The sequence below is a fragment of the Aspergillus piperis genome, assembly GCF_003184755.1.
Source record: "Aspergillus piperis CBS 112811 unplaced genomic scaffold BO85scaffold_7, whole genome shotgun sequence".
Classification (NCBI taxonomy): Eukaryota; Fungi; Ascomycota; class Eurotiomycetes; order Eurotiales; family Aspergillaceae; genus Aspergillus; species Aspergillus piperis.
In genome coordinates, this window is record NW_020291597.1 from 290987 (window position 1) to 313513 (window position 22527).

At 50.7% G+C, this 22527-nt stretch overlaps 9 protein-coding genes and 1 non-coding gene across 10 annotated transcripts; 5 read left to right on the forward strand and 5 right to left on the reverse strand.

Moving 5' to 3' along the window:
• Positions 1 to 242: 242 nt before the first annotated feature.
• Positions 243 to 2095, reverse strand: BO85DRAFT_273026 (uncharacterized protein). Its single transcript, XM_025655114.1, has 4 exons — positions 1652 to 2095; positions 1143 to 1581; positions 891 to 1085; positions 243 to 837 (listed from the first exon to the last, which is right to left on the reverse strand). Exons 1-4 carry the CDS (start codon positions 1732 to 1734, stop codon positions 547 to 549), a joined length of 1008 nt encoding a protein of 335 aa, XP_025516272.1. The 5' UTR covers positions 1735 to 2095; the 3' UTR covers positions 243 to 546.
• Positions 2096 to 5658: 3563 nt separating this feature from the next.
• BO85DRAFT_t144 lies at positions 5659 to 5730 on the reverse strand. The gene has a single exon. It is a non-coding gene; the product is annotated as a tRNA-Glu (tRNA).
• A 125-nt stretch (positions 5731 to 5855) lies between these two features.
• BO85DRAFT_448410 (SEC61-beta family protein) lies at positions 5856 to 7024 on the forward strand. Its single transcript, XM_025659928.1, has 3 exons — positions 5856 to 6034; positions 6174 to 6519; positions 6580 to 7024. The coding sequence occupies exons 1-3, from the start codon at positions 6032 to 6034 to the stop codon at positions 6612 to 6614; spliced, it is 384 nt and encodes a 127-aa protein (XP_025516273.1). The 5' UTR covers positions 5856 to 6031; the 3' UTR covers positions 6615 to 7024.
• Positions 7025 to 7075: 51 nt separating this feature from the next.
• BO85DRAFT_477059 (HIT family protein) lies at positions 7076 to 8154 on the reverse strand (the record flags this gene model as incomplete). The annotated part of the gene is made up of 2 exons (XM_025662813.1): positions 7076 to 8052; positions 8136 to 8154. 2 exons carry the CDS (start codon positions 8152 to 8154, stop codon positions 7076 to 7078), a joined length of 996 nt encoding a protein of 331 aa, XP_025516274.1.
• A 1123-nt stretch (positions 8155 to 9277) lies between these two features.
• BO85DRAFT_273182 (sodium:solute symporter family protein) lies at positions 9278 to 11869 on the forward strand. Its single transcript, XM_025655115.1, has 5 exons — positions 9278 to 9535; positions 9611 to 9783; positions 9836 to 10352; positions 10405 to 11058; positions 11120 to 11869. Exons 1-5 carry the CDS (start codon positions 9414 to 9416, stop codon positions 11694 to 11696), a joined length of 2043 nt encoding a protein of 680 aa, XP_025516275.1. The 5' UTR covers positions 9278 to 9413; the 3' UTR covers positions 11697 to 11869.
• A 21-nt stretch (positions 11870 to 11890) lies between these two features.
• BO85DRAFT_519251 (rhodopsin family protein) lies at positions 11891 to 13091 on the reverse strand. Its single transcript, XM_025665034.1, has 7 exons — positions 12945 to 13091; positions 12759 to 12812; positions 12614 to 12647; positions 12506 to 12530; positions 12414 to 12446; positions 12307 to 12347; positions 11891 to 12238 (listed from the first exon to the last, which is right to left on the reverse strand). The coding sequence occupies exons 1-7, from the start codon at positions 12973 to 12975 to the stop codon at positions 12043 to 12045; spliced, it is 414 nt and encodes a 137-aa protein (XP_025516276.1). The 5' UTR covers positions 12976 to 13091; the 3' UTR covers positions 11891 to 12042.
• Positions 13092 to 13321: 230 nt separating this feature from the next.
• BO85DRAFT_448416 (dynein light chain DYN2) lies at positions 13322 to 14288 on the reverse strand. Its single transcript, XM_025659929.1, has 7 exons — positions 14151 to 14288; positions 14077 to 14099; positions 13993 to 14026; positions 13905 to 13939; positions 13833 to 13859; positions 13711 to 13780; positions 13322 to 13661 (listed from the first exon to the last, which is right to left on the reverse strand). The coding sequence occupies exons 1-7, from the start codon at positions 14179 to 14181 to the stop codon at positions 13597 to 13599; spliced, it is 285 nt and encodes a 94-aa protein (XP_025516277.1). The 5' UTR covers positions 14182 to 14288; the 3' UTR covers positions 13322 to 13596.
• A 179-nt stretch (positions 14289 to 14467) lies between these two features.
• Positions 14468 to 17302, forward strand: mrd1 (RNA-binding ribosome biosynthesis protein MRD1; the record flags this gene model as incomplete). Its single annotated transcript, XM_025663431.1, has 4 exons — positions 14468 to 14695; positions 14791 to 15549; positions 15762 to 16034; positions 16085 to 17302. The coding sequence occupies 4 exons, from the start codon at positions 14468 to 14470 to the stop codon at positions 17300 to 17302; spliced, it is 2478 nt and encodes an 825-aa protein (XP_025516278.1).
• Positions 17303 to 18294: 992 nt separating this feature from the next.
• abaA (transcription factor AbaA) lies at positions 18295 to 20768 on the forward strand (the record flags this gene model as incomplete). The annotated part of the gene is made up of 3 exons (XM_025663432.1): positions 18295 to 18733; positions 18788 to 18964; positions 19021 to 20768. 3 exons carry the CDS (start codon positions 18295 to 18297, stop codon positions 20766 to 20768), a joined length of 2364 nt encoding a protein of 787 aa, XP_025516279.1.
• A 322-nt stretch (positions 20769 to 21090) lies between these two features.
• On the forward strand, positions 21091 to 22480 carry BO85DRAFT_477064 (aldo/keto reductase). Its single transcript, XM_025662814.1, has 3 exons — positions 21091 to 21479; positions 21533 to 22320; positions 22389 to 22480. Exons 1-3 carry the CDS (start codon positions 21335 to 21337, stop codon positions 22413 to 22415), a joined length of 960 nt encoding a protein of 319 aa, XP_025516280.1. The 5' UTR covers positions 21091 to 21334; the 3' UTR covers positions 22416 to 22480.
• The last annotated feature ends 47 nt before the right edge of the window (positions 22481 to 22527 follow it).

Sequence of the window (22527 nt, forward strand, 5' to 3'; positions counted from 1 at the left end):
ATTATCTCCAAGCAACAAGGCAAATTAATAACTACAGTACATAATGCAAAGTCGTGATATTCACATAATCGGGGGCTAGAGATATGTAGATATAAGGGGGGGGGGAAATGATGACCAAAACGGAAATATAAGGAAAAGGGAATTTCATCAATGAGACGCGACTCGGCGCGTCATTGAGTAAGTAAGAGCGTGATGCGGGGAGAGGATGAACAGCCACTTCAGACAAAACTCCGAGGAAATCAACAAGGAAAGACAGTCGAAGGTTCGTAAGAAAAACCGAGCAACGCAGTAGGAGGTATCATATGGTAAATCCCGGAAACACGCCCAATCTCAGTATCCAAGCAGTAGTTCCACCTACTGGCGGACTATTTGCACAACTCGCTAACCTTTAAAAACGATATATCGCTCCATGAATAAATGTGCAGTGGTTAGAAATGTGGAAAAGAAAAAAAGTCCCCCGATTTGTAGGTTTGCTGTTATTTTTAGTCTTCCTCTTTTTTTTGGTCGTTTTATTGTGTTTGGTTCATAACATGGGGCTGAAGTCGCTCAGTCAATCATCATGCGATTCGGCACCTGGCCCGAGATGTTGGAAGACAACTCAGTTGTCTTCTCATCCTTATCGCGGGACTTCTTCTTATGCACGTGCTGCTTCAGACCCTTGTGGAAATTGTGCATGCAGATGCAGGCGTTGATGATCGTCAAAACGATCAAAAGAAGTGTGATCACAGCGAAGAATGTCAGAGACCGCCGGGCGGGCAGGTACTCTTGATATGTTTGAGGCTGGTACATGCGGACCAGCTTGAACAGGAAGTAGGCCATAGCCGCGAAGTATAGAAGCTGCGATACCAGTTAGAAGATATTCAGACCTAGTGAAGGATACTATAACGTACAATGACGATAATCATTCCGATCGAGCTCTCTCGCTTGACGAAGATCGCAGCGCAAACAAGAATGAGAATCGTAACGGGAATGGCAGCCGTTGTGAGACCGAATTCAACATCCGTCTTGTTCGTCACAATGACAAGGAACTGGACCGTGAAACCAAGGAAGAAGAAGAAATCGAACTTCAGCAGAGCGATATAGATCTAGAAAGCTTGTTAGTTAGGTTCGGGTCCCACTTCGGCGGGCATGCAGAAAAGTACCTGATATGTAAGATACCGGCGCTTCATTCGCAGATCGGCGCTGATATGCTTGTAGATCGACCATGCAAATTCATCGTAGAGCTTCCAAGCGATAATCATCATCAGGACAGAGCCCATGGCAACGACGCACGGAATGATAATCAGAAAAGGCTCCGTTTCCCCCCACACGTCTACGGTGATGGCGCTTTCGGCCACAAGCATTTCGATGGAGTCCTTGATCTGCTGGACTTGCACCGCTCCGTAAATCAGAAGACCGAGGTTGCACACGCACAGACCGATGACTTGAATGGTATTCTTGAGGCGTAGAGCATCGTAAACGAGGATCAACTCATATATAAAACCGAAACAGTAGAGTGCCAAGAAGGTTGTTACAGTCTTTGATGCAGTCGAGACTTCACCCTTGGGAAACAGTTGGATCTGGAAGTTTGCGAAGACATAACTATTCGTGCGGTAGTCAGCATAACCACTCGGGAAGATTTAAATCAACGGGTTATGAAGGCCACACTTACGACTCGAGGGCAAGGGTAATGATGGTCTGGACGAGGGTAACAATGCAAAAGGACCAAGTCCAGAGCGAGTTTGGCCGATACATCCTGTGTCGCTTTGGAGGATTCGGAGGAACATTCGTATACCCTTCTCGGGCACGGAAACCGCGTCTAAAAGATGGATCGAAAGTGCCCCCGAGCAGGGAGGCCCGCGAATTGTGGGAATAAATCTTGACGAAGTGCTCCGTTACGGAGCTAGTGTCCGTCGGAGGCTCAGGATCGGGATACAATATGACGGTTCGACCACCCGACGGCCGCGAAAATATGGCAGAGGTAGAGGATCAAGGATACAGGTGCGCGAAGCGGGGAGGTGACAACCCCAAACTGTGCGGGTTGCGGCCGAGGCCTTGTTTTTGAGGTTGTCAGGAGGGGGATTTCAGGAGGTCGGGGTTCTCGAAGATGACGGGTTCTGAGAGGAGGAGGACGACCACTCGACGACAAGCGTATAAGCCACACCAAGCCACACTTAAGACGGGCTAACGGGGCGAGCGGAGGGTATCTTCGCCCGGAGACTGGCTCGCTGCAGGGTGAAGGAGGAGGATGAGAAAGTCTCGGGGGGGAGGAGGCCGAATTGTCGTGTGTTACCCTTAGGCGGGGAGGCTCAGTCCGATGATCGATGGTTCGGGATTGGAGGGAGGTCTGTTGGCGTAAGGCTGAGCACCTGCGGACTCAATACCAAGGCCCAGTGTCAGTCGGAGAGGGCAATAGGGAGGGAGGGGAGAGAGACTGAGGGAAGGAGAAAAAGAAAGAAAAGGGAATAAGGAGGAAAATGGCTGTAAGAGATGAAAGGGGAAGAAAAACGAGTGTCGGGGGGAAGGGAAGGAGGAAGTATGAATGTGAGAGGTGGAAAAGAAAGGCTGGGAGAAGAACGATGGAAGATGAGGAGTGGAATGAGAGAGGGAAAAACGGAGGCTGCTGTCAAGCTAAGCCCGAGATGTGAATAGTAGTGAACCAACTGACAGAAGAAGACAATTCCAAACGGGATTGATTACTCACGCACTTTTTGGAGGAGGAGAAGAGGAGGAGGAGGGGGCTGCTTTCCGGTCGGGGGAGGCGTATGTGGCATCCAGGGTTCAGCTGGAAAGTCCAGACACAGCAATGGAAGGGAAAAAGAGCGGGAAAAGGCAAGTGATGATCACAAAAATCAGCAGAGGGTTGGACGATGCTCAGCTCAAGACTAGACTAAACCCACACCTTACATGACAACCCAGGTTTAGTCGCAGTCAAGCATATAAGCGACGGTTTAACGGCAAAGCAAGATGCGTTGGGGTTCACCCAAATGTGCCAGACTCCGTCCGTCCTGGGCCCCAATTTTCTTTCTTCTAATTTTATGATGGGTTCTATCATGGCGTTCGGCTTATACGCGGGATTGAGCCAAGAAGCTTTTAATCTACCCACGGTAATTACGGGAGCACCTGGAACCATTCATGGGAAAATACTCTTCTTCTCCTTCATCTTCTTCGGCTTGCTATTGCTGTGGCTGATTATCTTCTCTATTCTCTTTTCCCTCCTTAGGCACTGACTGCTTCTGCTTACGGAGAAGCGATGAGTGTTTGTTGTGGTGATAAAATTAATCCTTCTAATTCGGTGTTGTTGTTGATTTGTTGTTATTCGTTATTCCGGGTCTCAGAACCGGATCCCGTGCCTGGGCTAAACTCGAGAGAGAAAGGAACTAGACTCGATTGTCTCCTGAATTCGTCGCGTCGCAGTGGGTCGGACCCATGGACCGGCTGCCTTTTGAAACTGGGTTCCCCGATTACGATATTATTAACCCTTTAGTAAAATGCCGCGCGTTACCTCTAATTCTCAAGCCCTATTATTACTTGACTATCGTAGCTCCAGAATTTTGTGTGCACTTACTCGCATCTTGCCCCAAAGGGGGCGGCGCATCCGAGCTATACACAGTCCATCGTAGTTAACTATCGCGCTGCTTGCGGAGATACTGACAAAACAGTCATTTCAATATGTTGGGACATTGAAAGATCGCATTGATTTGGGATGACTTTTCTGGTTAATCATCGGATTATCTTGATGCTTCAGGTTATCAGATCTATCCAAGTTTTTAAATGCAGTACGTATCAGCAAAGTGCAGCAGTTCTATACAACATGGCAATGGATGTGGGGGAATTGTCAAAGTTCACAAGTGGCGGAAGAGCTGCAAACCAACGGCTCGCGAGAAAGTATAAAATAGGCAAGCATTGGGAATCGGGGGCGGCAGGAGATCCATATCTATAAGGAAGGCACGTAGAATGCGATCTACATGAGAATAATCCACGATCATTTCATGTAGGTACACATGCCCACTCTACGAATTCTTTGACCAAAATTCATAAAAATAAAAAACTCACCATATCTGAATTGTTGTACGCCATACAAGCCAAAAAAGATACCGCTTCCAAAAGATCTAGGACTAGGATGTCTTAGGCAACCATTCCACTGTTTACTAGTTAACCATCCACCACAGTCAAACAGTGTGCAGACTCGATAAACACTGCACCGAACTACCTCCCCATCGAGACTAGCGCGTGTCAGACGGGCTTCCCTTTGCCCCGGAGATGGAACGGGGCCAGAATTGGGGCCAAAATTGTGGTGGCCGGCTCAGATCAGACCAGATCCGTGGCTCAGCTTCCTGAAACCTAGTACAATGTGCGGTGTCACTCGTGTGTGCATGGCAGTCTCTGCAGGGCCAGCAATGCATGGTTCGGCCAGGCAAGAGAAAGAGGTATGCATCTCTGCCTTGCTTCTGCATGAACCATGAATCATGAACCATCGGGAAAGAGGTCCAGGTCGATAGAATTTGCCTTAGGCAGACGCATAACGACATTTAAGCCTCTTCTCACGCCGGGTTACGTACCCATCTAACCTTATTGTCGGAGTCGACGCCGAACCGACGAATTAGCTAGACTTGATAACGTGTATACACAATAGCGAATACGAAACAGAGATATTCCATCTATTTGAGAACTTCATTGCATTCCGGAGACTCCGGTCTCACCTTAATGCAAGCACAAGCACCAATGCAGTTCTCAAACCAAAGTGCTGAAAGCCACAGGTCTGTGAGCCCATCAAATCTTCTAAGATAGTGGCGTGTGGCTATTTTAGTGCGCATTTCCCTTCCCCTTGCTGCTTGCTCCATGTGCCATTCGACGTGCTTAGTGCGCCCCGGTGAAACAACGGCATTGTGCGAAGCACCCAAGATTTTCCGCTGTCACAGATTGGGGCAGTATTGCTATGGCGACACAAGTCATTGAAGGTCCGAGTCTTCTCTACGCTTTACAGCTTATACACTCTAAGCCCGGCGAGTGAAGAATCCGTTCTAATTGGTTGTCATGTCAGGAGAACTCTTCCAACGGCTGTCGCGTCTATGTGGCTGCCTGCCAGCAGTCCTGAAATGGCATCCATCGGCCGGATCTCTGCCGGTTCAACTTAAGAGTGAAGCTTCCACGTGAGTGGCGGGTAGACAAACGAGTCTGCTCCGCAAGAATGGATAATCCATCCGCGCGAGACTGAACTGCTCCACAGTGTTTTCAGGGACACACATAGGGCTCGTGGTTTTGCCCCATTTAGCCGTAGACTAGACTATCCGTCCCTAAAGCATCACTTTGTCGGAGCTGACCTGCCTGATTGTGGAGTGGAGTCAAGATCGGATCCAAGGTTCTGGATGGCGCACAATATATCTAGCAGTCTACAAACTTCGGACCTTGGATCGTCACGACCTAGCAGCTTCAAGGTCTAGAACTTGCAGTGGAGAGCGATGGAATGGAGGGAACCGTAGGCCAGTGGTTCAGAGCCTTATTTCGTAATCGATCAAGCTACATAGTAGTTTGGAAGTCGAAGAAAATACTGTTGCCAGAGACTAGCTTAGCTAGCAGTAAAATTAGATTATACGCATCCATCACAGATGAGAAGGTTGAACGGGAAGGAAGGAAAGAAGACAAGAAAAGGAGATCAAAAAAAAGATAAAAAGAGAACTCCGATGCGGGGAATCGAACCCCGAGCTGCCGTGTGAAAGACGGCGATGTTAGCCGTTACACCACATCGGACTTGTTGTGAAAGAAGCATCCAACTTATGTTATATAAGCTACTTTCTGAGAGTATAGCTCTTGGCATTACCGTAAATGACGGTACCTTCCGCCAGCTGGAAATCGTGAGCGTGGCCTCTTTCTGGCATCTCGCGACCTCACCTCCCGGACCTCCTACCAGTATCTCCTCCTCTTCTACTTCTCAGCCGACTCCTTCCCTCTTCATCGGCCAATTGCTTCCGTGCTTCTTGTTGTCATTATTGTTTAATTCAGCTTCACTTTCTTTGATTCTTATCTTCTTGAATCTCCCTTATTCTTCAAAATGGTGAGCACCCTTGTCCTGCCGATCCTCTTGGTGGCTATCGTTGTCTCCCAAGCGAACTGGACCAGCCCATCGACGAATTGTGACAACTTCGGTCAATTAGACTAAGAGCAACCCAATCTAACAATTCTACTCTCTTCAGGCCTCTCCCCGTGCTGCTTCCCCCATGACCTCCGGTGCTGAGTCCGGTCCCGACTCCAAGTCTGCTGGCGCTGGCACCGGCGCCTCTGCTGTCTCCTCCGTCAACCGCCCTTCCTCTCCCACTCCTCCTGGTGGTCCCCGGGCTGCTCTGCGTCGTCGCGCGGCCGCTGACCACAAGGAGTCCCTCCGCAATGCCAGACCCAGCTCGACTCGCGCCGCCGGTGCTGGTGGCTCCTCCGGCACGATGCTCAAGCTCTACACTGACGAGAGCCCCGGTCTGAGGGTCGACCCCGTCGTTGTCCTGGTTCTCAGTCTGGGCTTCATCTTCTCCGTCGTTGGTCTCCACGGTAAGTGTGCTTCCTGGGCAGTCTTCGGATCGTTCAACGATCTCTAACGCGCATATCCAGTCATTGCCAAGATCACCCGCAAGTTCTCCGCATAAGCCGCTGAAATGCGACTTGTACTCTCGTCTTGTTGCTGTCTCCTGATTCTATAATACGTGATATGTCTGGCTCGTGTCGAATGATTCGGGCTCGCGCGCGAGATCAGCAGCGCGAGGATCAAGCGAGGCCAGCGAATCCATCATCCAACCTTTTGCCCTTCGATACATATACCCCTGGTGTCCCTTGCCTCTTTCTTGTGTGTGCTGGTAGTGGGGAAGGCACATGCCGATCTTGTGCTTCTACAATTGGTCCAAAATCTATCTGCAGTATAGGATGGAACAATCATCACTATAAAATCATGCCGTGCACTTGTGCCCATCAACCATTAATGGAGAGCCTAGTTCCGTGAAGAAATGCGTTTTGTGTAATATAGTGCTTGTCAATGAAATACGAGACTCGTCGAAGCGAACCCTGTCCCGATTCTTATTTTTATAATCCCCACAACCACTCTCCATATCCCTCATACTCCCCGCGCAGCAATCACCCCCCGAATCTCCCCAGCCCTCCTCACCAACTCCTCCACATCCTCCACCTCGGGCCCAGGCAAAGAACTCACATACCCAGGATACACCTCCCGAAACACCTCCCTCTCCCCACCCCCCTCATCCTCCCCATAAACCGGAACCAACTTAACATGCGCATAATCCACCTCGAACCCCTCAAACACCATCCCACACCTCCCCACCCCCAACGCCTCCATCAACACTCGGCCAACCGTCCACGCCGCCCCCACCAATCCCTTATATTCCTCCTCCCCAAGCGCAAATATATCACTCCCCAAATGCCTTCGTGGCACTACCACCGTGAACCCGGGGGTGTTCGGGTATGGCGTGAGGAACGCCACGTGGGACTCATCCTCCCAGATACGCCATTGGGGGTGCTCGGTACCGCGGATTATGTTCGCGAAGAGGTTGGTGTCTGTGGACGGGCCGTGGAAGGTGTAATTGGCGGTGGAGAGGGTGTGAGTAGTGATGGTGTTGGCTAGGTGGGTTAGTTGGGCCGAGGGCATGCGGGGGCCGGATTTGGATGTTATGTAGTTGGGTTGGGAGGTCGTGGTTTGGGGATCATGGAAGGTCGTTTCGGGACTTAGTATGGGCGTCCAGGTGTTTGGTGAGGGGAGGCCGTGGAGCGGGAGGAGGGAGATGGTCTTGTTGCCGGAGGTTATTAGGGCGATGCGGGGGGTGTTGTAGGTTTGTTTTAAGATAGGGGTTATGGTGCGCAGGGTGAGGAGGGTGGTGGTGAAGGTGGATTTGGGGAGGGAGAAGAGCGTGGTGGTGGTGGTTAGGGTTGCGAGGGTGTGGCCTGGGGTTGTTGGTGTGTGGGAGAGGCTGATGGTTAGGTCGTTGGTGCGGTGGATTTCGGTGGTCATGGTGTTGTTGTTGGTGTGGTGGTGGTGGTGGTGATTTTGGTGGATGGTTTGGTTCTGGGTGTGGTGGGCTGTGGATGTTTATGAGATGGTCCAAAATAGTAACCACTTAGTGCTGATGTTATGATTGATTGGTGAGTCATGCGAGGCTTACTAGCAGTGACTAGACTCATTGTATACTATGGTGATGGGTTGATGGTACTAGTAGTATTAAGATCATGACGGTGGTGCTGTGTCAGTCTAAGAGGGTTAGTAGGAAACTCAGTATATCGTGTATATATACTTGGTGCGGATCTAGATCACTGATCACGCTGGGGTAGGTTAATGGCATATTCATACCATGGGCACCCCAATCGTGAACTATCACCCTCTTCAAGAGGTTACTAGTAGTCGGTAGTGGTATCGGATGTACAGACAATGTATATTTTGTGCACAAACCTCTCAAGTAGACTATGATCCAATGTCATGAACTAATATATATCATGTAAATCAATCCAGATACTAAGTAAGGATAAGTTAAGGGCCTAAAGTGAAGTACACGTGGGTGACATATCCACAAGCAAGGCCTGCCCTACGCAGTACGCACAGTACTGAGATCTGGCATACATCAGATAAAGGCAAGATCAGTTGCCCCTACTCAGACACCCACCAATTACAGGAGTCGAAGAATGATGGAAATTCCCCGGCTTCCAAGACCAAGAGCAGTGGGGAAGACCCCCAAAGCATTAGTGGCAGGATCGAGTAAGTAAACTAAGTAACTGATAGAGCGCTATCACCAAGGCTGCTCCCTATAAAGCCATAAACTCTTGGCAAAGAGAAAGGCTGCACCAACACACCAATCCATGACTTCGCTGACATCCTTATCTGATAGTCTACGGCTTCTTATCATCGTCCGCTCCCAACTCGGACCAATGGGCGTCATTGCGCTGACCTCCGCTGATAAGAAGCATTTCCGCCTCGCCAATAAGCTGCCCGGACCCGATACGTTGATAACCCACTTGGGGTTCGGCTGTTGATTTTGTTGCAAAGAAAGTGGAGAGGGCATGGGATAATCCATGTGTATGCTTATGGAACTGTGGAACGATGGCACTTACTCGATGACTCGGTACTAAACTCACCTGTCGCTAGTCCACTGCCATTGATGTTACACCCCATCTGATGAAAGCACATTACGAAACGGGCACCGGAGTTGTTCTTATCAGCCATTCGCTTCCCCAGGCCTGACTCCTCGGATCCAATGATATTGGATCGGTAGTGATTCATTCAATATGGCTTTCCCGCCGATCACCAGCGTGTCTGCGAGGTCGGAGATTTTTCGAGGGTCCCGTGCCTTATATGTTCTTGCCTCTGCCGCCATGCTCAGGGCCTTGTCTCCATCAGTCATTGTCCAGCCATAGCAAGGCATCGTTTCGCGTGTTCAAACACTGCCAACATGTCTTCAGACACACTCACATTCACAGCGCCTCTCTCGCAAGGGTTTGGCTATGGCATCATCATTGGTCTGGGCTTTGCCTTTGCCCTGCTCATGATCTTCATCACCTGGGCTTTGAAGCGGTGTGTAGTCTAGTCCCTTTCCAAACATGGATTTTCTTCAAGTATGGTATCGCAAGACTAATGGGTCTCCCATAGATACCAAAATGAAGTGCAGACATCGGAAATGTTCTCCACGGCTGGAAGATCAGTCAAGTCGGGTTTGGTTGCCGCGGCAGTCGTTAGTAGTTGGACATGGGCTGCAACTCTTCTTCAGTCGACCACTGTGGCCTACGAATACGGCATCTCGGGCCCTTTCTTCTACGCATCAGGTATGTACAGCCAACAGCAACACGCCGAAGACATTCTGACTCGGTGATACAGGTGCTACGGTCCAAATCATCTTGTTCGCTACCCTGGCCATTGAGCTGAAGCGGAGGGCTCCAAATGCGCATACCTTCCTCGAAGCTCTTCGTGCTCGATATGGAACCGTCGTGCATGTTGTTTTCATCGTCTTCTGCTTGATGACCAACATTCTCGTTACCGCCATGCTGCTGACTGGTGGTTCTGCCGTCTTGACGTCTCTCACGGGGGTTAATACAGTTGCTGCCTGTTTCCTCCTGCCGATTGGTGTCGTGCTCTATACCCTATTCGGTGGTATTAAGGCGACGTTCATCACGGACTATATGCACACCGTTGTGATCATTGTCGTCATCTTCATCTTCGCATTCTCTGCCTACGCGACTAGCGACAAGCTTGGATCTCCGGGAGCTGTCTATGATGCACTAGTAGCAGCATCAAAACTTCACCCAGTTGAAGGCAATGCCGAGGGAAGCTATCTGACCATGAGGTCAAAGGAGGGTGGCATCTTCTGGATTATCAACCTGGTCGGTAACTTTGGGTACGTTAGCCACCACACTTCCTCATCGATTGCTTGCTAATGAATGCAACAGTACCGTCTTCCTCGACAACGGCTACTACAACAAAGCCATTGCCGCGAGCCCCGTGCACGCTTTCCCCGGATATGTCATTGGTGGTCTTTGCTGGTTCGCGATTCCCTGGCTGTGCGCCAGCACTTTGGGCATGACTGCTCTCTCCTTGGAGGGCACTCAGCGCTTGAGCTCCGACGACGTCACAGCCGGTCTCGTGCTGCCCTTTGCTGCCGTCAAGCTTCTCGGCTACAGCGGCGCAGTTTGCACGACAATCATGATCTTCATGGCAGTCACCTCCGCTTTCTCCGCCCAGTTGATTGCCGTTTCATCCATCTTCACCTACGATATCTACCAGGCCTACATCGACCCATCCGCCAAGGGCAAGCGTCTCGTCTGGGTCTCGCACATGACCTGTGTGTTCTGGGCCATTGCCATGGCCGGATTCTCCACCGGTCTTTACTACGCTGGTATCGGAATGGGCTACCTCTACCTGTTGATGGGCGTGATCATCTCCTCTGCAGTCTTCCCCGGCGCCATGTCCCTCATCTGGAAGCATCAGAACTGGATCGCTGCAGCCGCCTCGCCACCCCTCGGCCTCGCCGTCTCCCTTATCGCTTGGCTCGTGACAACCAAGAAACAATACGGCATCCTGACGGTCACCACGACAGGCGCAAAGTGAGTCCACCCCAATATTTTTCTCTCTTCAAACAAACAGCTAACAAAACTCCCGCACCAGCTACCCAATGCTCGCCGGCAACGTCGCCGCCCTCCTCAGCCCCGTGATCTTCTCCCCAATTCTCACCTTCATCTTCGGCTCCCAAAACTACGACTACGGCACCATGCGCGCCATCCGCCGCGTCGACGACGCCGACGTCGCCGCCGCCGCGCACATCGACATCGAACTCATCCCCGGCGAAATCAACACCCAGTCCGCCGCCCAGGAGGAGGAAGAAACGCGCAAACTCAACCGCGCTGCTCTCTACTCCCGCACCTTGACCATCTTCATGGTCCTCTGCTTCCTTATTCTCTGGCCCATCCCTATGTACGGCAGCTCGTATGTCTTCAGCAAGAAGTTCTTTACTGGTTGGGTTGTTGTCGGTCTGATTTGGCTGTTCTGTACCACTTTCGGCGTGGTTATTTTCCCGCTGTATGAGGGTCGGGAGAGCATTGTGAGGACGGTGAGGATGATGGCGTTGGATATTACGGGAAAGAGGGGAAGAAGAAAGGGAATGATTGTGGGGGAAATGACGAGTGGGGATGTTTCTGGGGTGCAGACGCCTGTGATGGAGAAGAAGGAGGTTTTGGAGAAGTAGGGCAGTCAAGTTGTGGAGGCTTGGTTATCCTGTTGATGAGATATGTGTTTGATGTCCGGATTTGTTGGGACTTGGATGGTTTTGATTGGTTTTCTTCATCGGTTTGGATATATACCCCATTCGTTACTGTATAATCTTGAGTTCAAGTAGTACTATGATAATATGAGTTCATATAATATACTGTGCACCTCAATAGAGTGATTGAATCGGATTTGATACAATACATGCGCGATAGCTAGTAAGCACAAGGGCAACAAGCAAGCAAAAGGTATTCGATAAATACAGACAACGGACCATCAACCGATCATAATACATCATCAACGAAAACAGAAGTCAGAAATAATCATCACTTATACACATGGTTCTGCTGCTCTGCCTGCTGCTGCGGCGGCGCTACCACACCCCCGGACGCCTGTGGAGGTGGGCCTGATGCCTGCTGCGGGGGATAGAAAGGTGCACCGCCGCCATAGTACGCCTGTGGTAATTGGCCTGGTACGACACCCGGAGGTGGTCTCGTCTCTGGGGTGATATCAGGGCGGTCGCTGCGATGAAATGTTAGTTTCTTTACTTTCCCTTCCCTCTTTACTGGAATATGTTGGGATGGAATTACCGTAAATCCTGCGTGAAGCGGCATGTGTAGCAGGTTACTTCCTATGATGACATTAGATACACCCCGAGATGCATATAGGTTAGGATGAAAATGATATATCAACATACCTTATACTTATGTGTTGCGAGAGGGATGACAGGCTATATGGGGATATACGGTCAGTAGAGTCCGGCGTCATGCGGACGGGGAACATAATTACAATGAAGCAGACGGTGAACCACGGCCTAGTTGTTAACCATCATACATTAGCATAATTACGACTCCAAACATATCCTCAACCAAAGGTATTAGTGAAGTATAAGCTTACCATCTCGTCAAACAATGACCATTCCAATGTTGGCCTAGATTAAAAAGTAAGACGGGTCAGTCAATAATCGAGTAAATTATTGGTTGGGTCAGGAACCAGAGCTAAAATTAGCAGTCATGATTGTCAGGGTCCAGGGGACTCATACAGTTATAGCAGAATGCGCGGACATTCTCGTATCCTTCCAGCATGGAAGTGAACTCTGAATTCCTTTGGTGTCAGTTTCGGCATCTTTCTTGTTGGTTGGGTGTGGGTTCTTGTGGAATCGATATCCATAAGGGTCGTCGCCTCGGTCGGTGGAGTAGGAGGGAAGGGGAGTAGATAAGTCACATACCATGTGTTCCGAAGGTGATGCAGATGGCCATGTTTGCGGCTTTGGAGTGCTCTCAGGATGAACAAAGGGTGGGTTGGTTTATTCTAACTAAGGAGGTAATAAGACAGGAATCGGGATCGCGTTGGATCATGTAATGCGACGTGTAGAGGGATAACATTGGCAGCAGCCCAAGTTAATGGGAAGGGGGAGGCAGCCATATAATAGACTGATTGGGGCTGACGTGTGGCGCTGTGGCTTGGCGCGGGTTGGCACTTGGCGTTCCGCACTCGGCGGTGTCGTTGCGTTGCTGGGTGTGCATTATATATTTAGTAGTAGTGATGGTTGGCAGTGTATCCTGCATGCTGGAAAGCCTACGTGTCTACGGTGCAGCACTGCAGTAGTTCTGCGATTGGATCAACTTGTATTCACTACTAGGATATTTTGAAATGATTAACAAAGAATTGGAATCAAGTAGCAGGTAGATGCGCGGAAGAATCACCGCCGCGTTGTGCCCTCTAGGCAAACCCCGCAGCATTTTGTTCGGGACCATATGGCTGCATTTCGTTCCAGCGCTTGCATGGGACCTTTCACTGCACGTTACTTCTGCTTGAATTATCCGAAAAGGTTATAGACATCGCCTGGGCGATTCAGACCGGTGTCTGCGGTCGTATGTTCATTGGGTCTTGAAAAGGAGAATGGCGCAGTGCCCGAGGTAGAAGTAGATGAAGTGTTTCGTCTCTGCTCGAAAGTTAGTCCTTACCCCGGATACCCAGTCAACGTCACTCACCATGCGTGACGAAGCTGCCAAAGTTCCTCCCGACGACACAGTGCCATGTCGCACCCTTGCGCGAATCGAACTGTGGATTGTGAGCAATGAGCTGTGTTCGGATACAAATGCGCAGTGCTGACCTCTCGCTTGATGTATTGAGCAATATCCTATCATCGTTAGCAATGGTAACCAACAGAAAATGCTGAACCTACCTTCTCAATGTGGTACTTGTCCATTGCCTCAATTGCTATCCATCGTATTAGCTCTCCTTTTCCAGGTAACCCGTAGGGCTGACCATACCAACTTCAACAGCCTCCTGCTGCATATCCTCCGTCTGCCATGCTGTGAGCACAATCCTTATTTAACTCCAGCAATCCCTCTTACCATATCGACGGACTTGATCTGCGCTGAACGGTCATGTTAGCCATCGTTTGACGATGCCGCGTTCGGGGACTTACCCTCAAGCTTATCCTTCTTTTCGCTAGCCATTTTGCTGGACGTCGATGAGGAATGAGTAATAGGTAAAATGAGCAAAGATTCAAGACACGGATCACCACTTTAAATTTAGTGTACAAAGACGTCCCACGAAGCCCAATGGAAGTATTGGGAATCAACATTGCCGGCTGCGCGCAATGGACGCCGCCCGGATCACGCACGGGCCAGGCCGCTCTCCTCACCGCCCTCGGCACTATAAGGAAGCAAAAAAAACATTCCACCAAAATTTTTTCGAACTTTTTCTTTCCAAACTATTTCAGTGGCACACATTGTCACAATCATGGAGAGCACCAGAGTATTTGTCTCTGGCCTTCCGCCAACTTTATCTGATGATCAATTGAGGAAGCACTTCGCTACTCGCTTCCAAGTCACAGACGCTCATGTACTGCCTAAGCGCAGAATTGGCTTCGTGGGCTTCAAGAGCCATGAGGCGGCCCAGCAGGCTGTGTCTTACTTCAATAAGACTTACATGAAGATGTCCAAAATCTCAGTAGACATTGCTAAGCCGGTATGTGCTCTACTCCCTATCCACACTTGCTTTGTTTCTTTTGTTTTCCCCGCTGACAGTCAAGGTGGTCCTGTGACTGACCAGTAATCTTGTAGATCGATGCCGAACCCACTCGCAAAGCTGGAAAACATGATAAGATCTCTGCAGGCGATGCCGCAGATACTTCCCTCAAGCGTAAACGGGATGGCGAAAGCGCCCCGCAAGACGCTCGCTTGCAAGAGTATCTCTCTGTAATGCAACATTCGTCTAAGACTAAAACATGGGCAAATGATGATGTGCCCAAGCCGCCGGAGCTTGACTCACCTGCAGAACAGCCCGCTGAAGTAGAGGAGCAACCTCAGGAGCTTACATATGCACAAAGGAAGAAGGCGAAGCTTGGCGATGACCATGATCGCTCTCAGGAGATGCACACAGCTGATCGCGAAGCTCATGGATCACCCGAACCCATGGTGGTAGACCACAGTGGGGAAGGAAACGCCGAGGCACCGGCAGAGCAGGATGATACTGTCGCCGAGACCGAGGCGCCAGCTGTTTCGGATGCGGACTGGCTCCGGTCCAAGACAAGTCGTCTTCTTGGTCTGCTTGATGAGGAAGAGCAGGCGGATTTCGACGCTGCTGCGCAGCAGAAGGAACCCGCAGCTCCAGAAGAAGCAGAGGATCCAGGTGCTGACTCTAGGGATGCCCAGATTGTCGCTCCCGCGGCCACTGAAGCCAAGACGGTTCAGGAGCCGCAGGTCGACACGAATATCGACGGCATTCGTCTATCTGCACGTCTGTTCGTGCGAAACCTTGCTTACGACACGTCGGAGTCAGATCTCGAACCGCTCTTTGCTCCTTTCGGACGAATTGAAGAGGTTAGTAATTCCCTGAGTTTTAGTTCCTGCCATCCACGACCCCCCCACCCAGCTCAATGATGATCGTCCTGATAGGGACATCAGATGCAAAGCACATGATGTTACCAGGAAAGAGTATTTTAGTAGATGCCTCTTGTTATCTGATGAGCTACACACCTTAATATTGCTTCTTGATCACTCATTAGTTATTTGAATTATGCTAATGTGCCTAGATCCATGTGGCTTTCGATACCAGGGTTAATACCAGCAAGGGGTTTGCCTACATTCAGTATCTCGACGCAGATGCGGCTGTAGAGGCCTACAAGAATCTCGACGGAAAGCATTTCCAAGGTCGCTTGATGCATATTCTGCCAGCAGCTGCGAAGAAGACTTATAAGATTGATGATGCTGAGCTGGCGAAACTGCCTTTGAAAAAGCAAAAGCAAATCAAAAAGAAGATGGATGCCTCGTCTTCTACGTTTAGCTGGAACTCTCTTTACATGAACGTGAGTAGCTCGCACAATAGCCGCCAGTATTATACGCTAATATATTGCAGACGGATGCCGTTATGTCTTCAGTAGCTGAGCGACTTGGTGTTTCCAAAGCGGATCTTTTGGATCCTACTTCATCTGACGCTGCTGTGAAGCAGGCCCACGCTGAAACCCACGTAATCCAAGAAACGAAAGCTTACTTCTCAGCTAATGGGGTTAATATTGAAGCCTTCAAGCAGCGGGAGCGTGGAAACACTGCTATCCTTGTAAAGAACTTCTCGTACGGCGTCAAGACTGATGAGCTCAGGAAAATGTTCGAACCATTCGGGCAAATAACGAGGTTACTCATGCCCCCTAGTGGAACGATAGCTATCGTGGAGTTTTCGAGACCAGATGAGGCTCAGAAAGCTTTTAAGGGACTTGCCTACCGGAAACTCGGAGACTCTATCCTCTTCCTGGAGAAGGCTCCCAAGGATCTGTTTGATGCTGCAGCCGTGCCACAGAAGGCAACCATAGAGACCAAGGCCGTCTCTCAAGGCTTCTCCACTGCTGACACTTTCGCGGCAGATGAGGTTGATGACCTTACGCCCACTACAACCCTCTTCGTAAAGAACCTCAACTTTGCTACTACGACCCAGAGTTTTGTGGACTTATTCCGGCCACTGGATGGCTTTGTGTCTGCTAAGATCAAGACTAAGCCTGACCCTAAGCATCCCGGACAAACGCTCAGCATGGGTTTCGGTTTCGTGGAGTTCAGGTCGAAAGCTCAGGCCCAATCTGCGCTTGCCGCCATGAATGGCTACAAGCTTGATCAGCATGAACTGGTAGTAAGGGTGTCTCACCGTGGAATGGATGCGGCTGAAGAGCGGAGGCGTGAAGATACCGCGAAGAAGGTTGCGGCCAGAAGGACGAAGATCATCATTAAGAACTTGCCGTTCCAGGCCACCAAGAAGGACGTTCGGTCACTCTTTGGAGCCTATGGGCAACTGCGCTCTGTGCGGGTTCCTAAGAAGTTTGACAGATCGGCTCGCGGTTTCGGTTTTGCGGATTTTGTAAGCGCTCGCGAAGCGGAAAACGCTATGGACGCGTTGAAGAATACCCATCTTCTGGGCAGAAAGCTGGTCCTGGAATTTGCAAACGAGGAGGCGATCGATGCCGAGGAAGAAATCAAGCAGATCGAAAAGAAAGTAGGGGAACAGATGGACAGGGTCAAGCTACAAAAGCTTGCCGGGCCTGGGCGCAAGAAGTTCACTGTAGGGGCCCAGGACGGCGAAGAGGACTAAGTCCCTGCTCTTTCTCCCTGTTAGTAGGGACAGACAATAGCAATGGTACGATTTTGATGTTTATATCCCTTGCGTCTCGGACACTGAGCATGGAGTGCGGACGCAGGTTAAACACGTTCCTGCGGCTGTCAACACGTACATACGCGCGCGTCCTGCAGAGTTACCCGTCCGCTCGTGCAGTGAAGTCTTTCATCCGAGTCTATTCCTGTCATCCCATCCCGGGTTCCTTTATCCTCGCCGATTCAAGGCTTCTTACCCTTAACTCCTTATACACCTAGTTGCTCGAACCCTGGATATCCAAGTGAAGACTAGTTGGTCCTGGGATTGTCCAATTTGTCCAGGCCATACATTCCAACATGATCTACGTAACCACCTCTTACATTCCACTCCCGTGGCACTGGACGATGTCGTTGGCCACTGCTCATTCCAGAGAATGGCCATTGCCACGGACTTGAACGTCTAGCTGCTCCAAAACGTATCTCAAATTAGCAGTCACTGCTTGTCTCGTGCACTAAAACCTCCGAGGAGCAGCTTACTGGTTCGTGCTCAGGGAGCATCCCTTGCATGGGTCTTCCGCTTGTTCCCATCGTGCAGTTCCTTTCTTCCTGATTTGCTCGGACACAGGATCTTCCTTCGTTCATAGCTCGACCTGGACGCGTGAAGCTTGGGAGGAGATTCCTTTCCCCGCCTTGAACAGTTGACATAGCCCTTGGAGGGGTGGTGTATCAACGAGCAGCGTGATTCAGCTATGCCACTAGGCCTCCCTCCCCAGGGAGAGTAGTGGTTTCCTATAAACACCATGCTCTTCGCTCCCACATTCTCTCTCCCAATTCTTACATTCTCTCCAAGCATCTACGTTCTTGATCGCTGGTTTGTGACTACTGGGTTCTTTGGTACGGCGGTAGTAAGCATTTTGCTGTCCTCCATCACCCTCCTCTTTGGCATTCTCTGTCATTCTTTCCCAGAGTCAATCCTCTCCGGTGGTCCGCTCGATGGCGCACTGGCAAACGGGGTGTATTGTGCCTCAACACCAGTCAGCTCTTGAGAGCATCGGTGCCCATACGGACAGGGCCCTGCAGAACACCTCTGGGAACGTCCAGACATACTCTGACAACCTAGCCGACAGCAGCACTGTTGGTCGTGACGACCAGCTGCAGCAACTTGCCTTCAAGTATCCTCAACCCCCAGTTCCAACACATCCAGTGCCCACTGTTCCCACCACCCTTCAGCCCCCTCAGAACCTCCGGCTCCAGAGCAAGAAGCTCCGGCGCCTGCATTCATTTGGGCCCAGCCTAATCGGTCCTCGTAGCAGGCCCAGAAGCTATCTCAGGTCCAGCAAGTATCTGGAGTACAGGTCCCGTCCTCGTCGAGACACTGGCAAAGATGGGGAACCGGTATGGTCGGACGAGCTTGAAGACGCGTTTCAACAAGGTGAGAAAAGCAATCCTTTAGCTGCACGACATATGAATACTAATGTTGTGATAGCTCTCGAGGCGAATCCGCCAATGGGCAGACGGAAATGGTCCGAGCGAGGAAAGTCATATGGTCGAAATGAGCTCATTGCTGAGTTCATCTACAAGAAAACTGGTAAACGAAGAACTCGAAAGCAAGTCTCCAGCCACCTCCAAGTCCTCGACTCGTTCCTCAAAGGAGACCCCGATTGTAAGTGGCATAGCCAAGTTATACTAAAGTCGGACTGGGCTAATACAAGTGTCTAGGGGAGCGACTCGTACGAGAAGAGGCGAACGTCCGCTCGAACAACCAACATCCGCCCGCTGGTCCAAGATGGGGGCCTGCCATGGATCCTCCCTTGTCAAGTCATTATGGCACTCACCTCCACCCCACCTATCATGACCCTATGAGGCAGGCCTATGGAGAACTGCCGCCTACCCCGTTTTCCATGAACGCCAGCTGGCCCGAGAGCAACTTCAGTACTATCCAAGGCCTCGGGTTCGGTATGTGGGTAAACGAGCCAGACAAGAACGACCGTATTGAGGACGCGAGCCATATTTACAGTCGCCTTCAAGACGACCAGCGGCATCCGGTAGCACCGATCTCTTTGAATGAGATCAGGAACTGGCAAACATCCTTTCCTTACCTCAATTCGCTGATGGCGAATTCCAATGGGTCGTTGGACTGTGACATTATCCTAATCGAATCCAACCTGAAGTTGATGGATGACTTCCCGGCTGCTCGCTCTAAACTCGGCATTCACTTGGAATTAGATTTTGCTCAGGCTAGTGCGGCTGGAGCTCCGATTCTCAGTGAGATGGAGAATTGGTCCTCCAAGATCTACATGTATGAAAATGGACAAGAGATCTATCAAGGCCGGCAAGAAGTTGCGAGGCCAACGCACACCGCGACGCACACCAAGGTGAAGCCTCACTTTGAATCCAAATGGTGGGCGAATCGCTTCACCAAGCTCACGCAAGATCAAAAGCTGGCCGAGGATGCTGGACACCATGGCCACGAGCAAGCTCGGGAGTTCCTCCGCCACCTGACCGTAGTTCAGGAGATTCGAGCTATGACACCCTACAGCTCGCGGAGAATGTCCAACCCCTACTCTGGACATCCAGTGAGTGAGAAAAAGAGGGTGGCAATCATTCTCTGGAAATTCCGACAGACGCTGCCCCGCGACGTAGTTGGCACTACAACATGGCGTAGAGTGGTTTCGTCGGATCGAATCCCTCATGCAAGCCCCAAAGCAGCGACGGGCATCGATCTCCCTCCCCCAATGTCGCTTGCTGACTCCATACTCCTGAACCGGCCGGGCCCTAACGTTTACCATCAACCCCAGCCGCACGAACTCCTTCACAACAATGGAGTTTCCCAGAACCCTTGGCCTCTGTATTCGACAGGCCAGGAGAGCGTTGCACAGATGTTCAACGCACCTTTTGATTTCATGAGTCCCCTTCCCAAGCAAGAAGACCGCCTTAACGATAAGATCGCCGTGACCTTGGGTCTGGATGGCTTCCCAAGCCTCCAATCACATGATATCAGCCAGCCAACCAGCCTCAACGGGCCCAACAGTGGCACAAGCATTCTTAGCATGCCAGAGGTTCCTTTGTCGCATTCCTCTCATGGTCCATACAGCCTTGAGCATGATAGCCACTATGTCCACAGCCAGCCACTTGGGGTTAATGTGCACGACAACAACGCCCTGCTGAACGGCATGCTGGTGACGAGCGCACAGTCTATCGACGATATGAACAACAGCCAGGCATCCTGGATGCCACCAACCACCGCAATGTCTGGGGACATCCCCGGCAGCCACTACCCGCACATTGGCTTCCCGTCATCCGAGCACCACGTTGCGGTGCCCCGTGAGCCAAATCCAAGCCACAGCTATGATTTTATGCCCGAGGAGCTCGATAAGTGGCCGAGCAGCCTGCCGACCGATATGAATGGAGGAGCGCATGAGCACGCGCACTCTTACACCGCGAGTAATACAGTACAGGCCGTTTAATGACAGGCCGAGCGAGACTACTTAATGATAATTATGGCGAAAAAAGTGTTCTTAATAATGTGATGGGCCGGTTAATCTTCGATTCATATGCAGTGTAAAATAATGGCAGGATACCTTTTTACAATGATTTTTTATTCATTTATTCTTAACACAATATTCTCATTAATATCTAGCAGTAGTAAGTATTATTTCTCCAATTTGTAAACACAGTACTCCGTAGTGGTAGAACCAAAATTAGGGTCAAGTGGCGGCATTTAGCCGGCAGATGGGGTGCATTTAGCCGGGCCCGACTTTGGATGGCATCCGGCCAACCCTTGGATAAGTTACTACCCCAATTCAATACAGCCGCCACAAGTTCATTTAGCCTCCAATGCCGCTATCTGTGCCGTGTATGGCGCCTCCAGTGGATACGCGCAATGGATTTGAGTTCATAATACCATGACCGAGGGGCAGTTACTTATTACCCCTCCAAACCTTCCCTTTCTCTCCCTTCATCCCCCCTGATCCTACTTTGACCGCGTCTCGATACCTTGTCTCAACACGACCTTGTTACTCCTTCAATCACCATGGCCTCTCCCACCGTCAAGCTAAACAGCGGCTACGACATGCCCCTCGTGGGCTTCGGTCTCTGGAAGGTGAACAACGACACCTGCGCGGACCAGATCTACCACGCCATCAAGGAAGGATACCGTCTGTTTGACGGCGCCTGCGGTACTGCCTCCCTCATAAAACACTACAAATATCCCCAATCTAATAAAAGCCAGACTACGGCAACGAAGTCGAAGCCGGCCAAGGTGTCGCGCGGGCCATCAAAGACGGTCTGGTCAAGCGCGAAGAGCTTTTCATCGTCTCCAAGCTATGGAACAGCTTCCACGACGGCGACCGCGTAGAACCCATCTGCCGGAAGCAGCTCGCCGACTGGGGCATCGACTACTTCGACCTGTACATCGTGCACTTCCCCATCTCACTGAAATACGTCGACCCTGCGGTTCGCTACCCGCCGGGTTGGATGTCCGAGAACGACAAGCTGGAGTTCGGCAACGCCACGATCCAAGAGACCTGGACGGCGATGGAGTCGCTCGTGGACAAGAAGCTCGCTCGTAGCATCGGTATTAGTAACTTCTCTGCGCAGCTGGTCATGGATCTGCTGCGGTATGCGCGCATTCGCCCTGCTACGCTGCAGATCGAGCATCATCCCTACCTCACGCAGACGAGACTGGTTGAGTATGCCCAGAAGGAGGGGTTGACAGTTACGGCGTATAGTTCTTTTGGACCGTTGAGTTTCCTCGAGTTGAGCGTGCAGAATGCGGTGGATTCGCCGCCGTTGTTCGAGCATCAGCTGGTTAAGGGCATTGCGGAGAAGCATGGACGCACGCCGGCGCAGGTGTTGTTGAGGTGGGCCACGCAGAGGGGCGTAGCGGTTATTCCGAAGAGTAACAACCCTCAGCGGTTGAAGCAGAACTTGGATGTTACCGGGTGGAATTTGGAGGAGGAGGAGATTAAGGCTATTGCTGGGTTGGATCGCGGGTTGCGGTTCAATGATCCTTTGGGAGTGAGTTTTATCCCCTTTTTTCTTCCATTGTATCAATATGTGGAATTGTTTACTAATTTGAATTACAGTACGGACTCTACGCTCCTATTTTCTAAAACGACCCAGCTATGAGTGTATATACGATATATGAATACATAACCAATCTTGTAGACGATGTTATAACTTGATGGCATGTGACATGGTTGTAGATAATAGATAAGATAAACC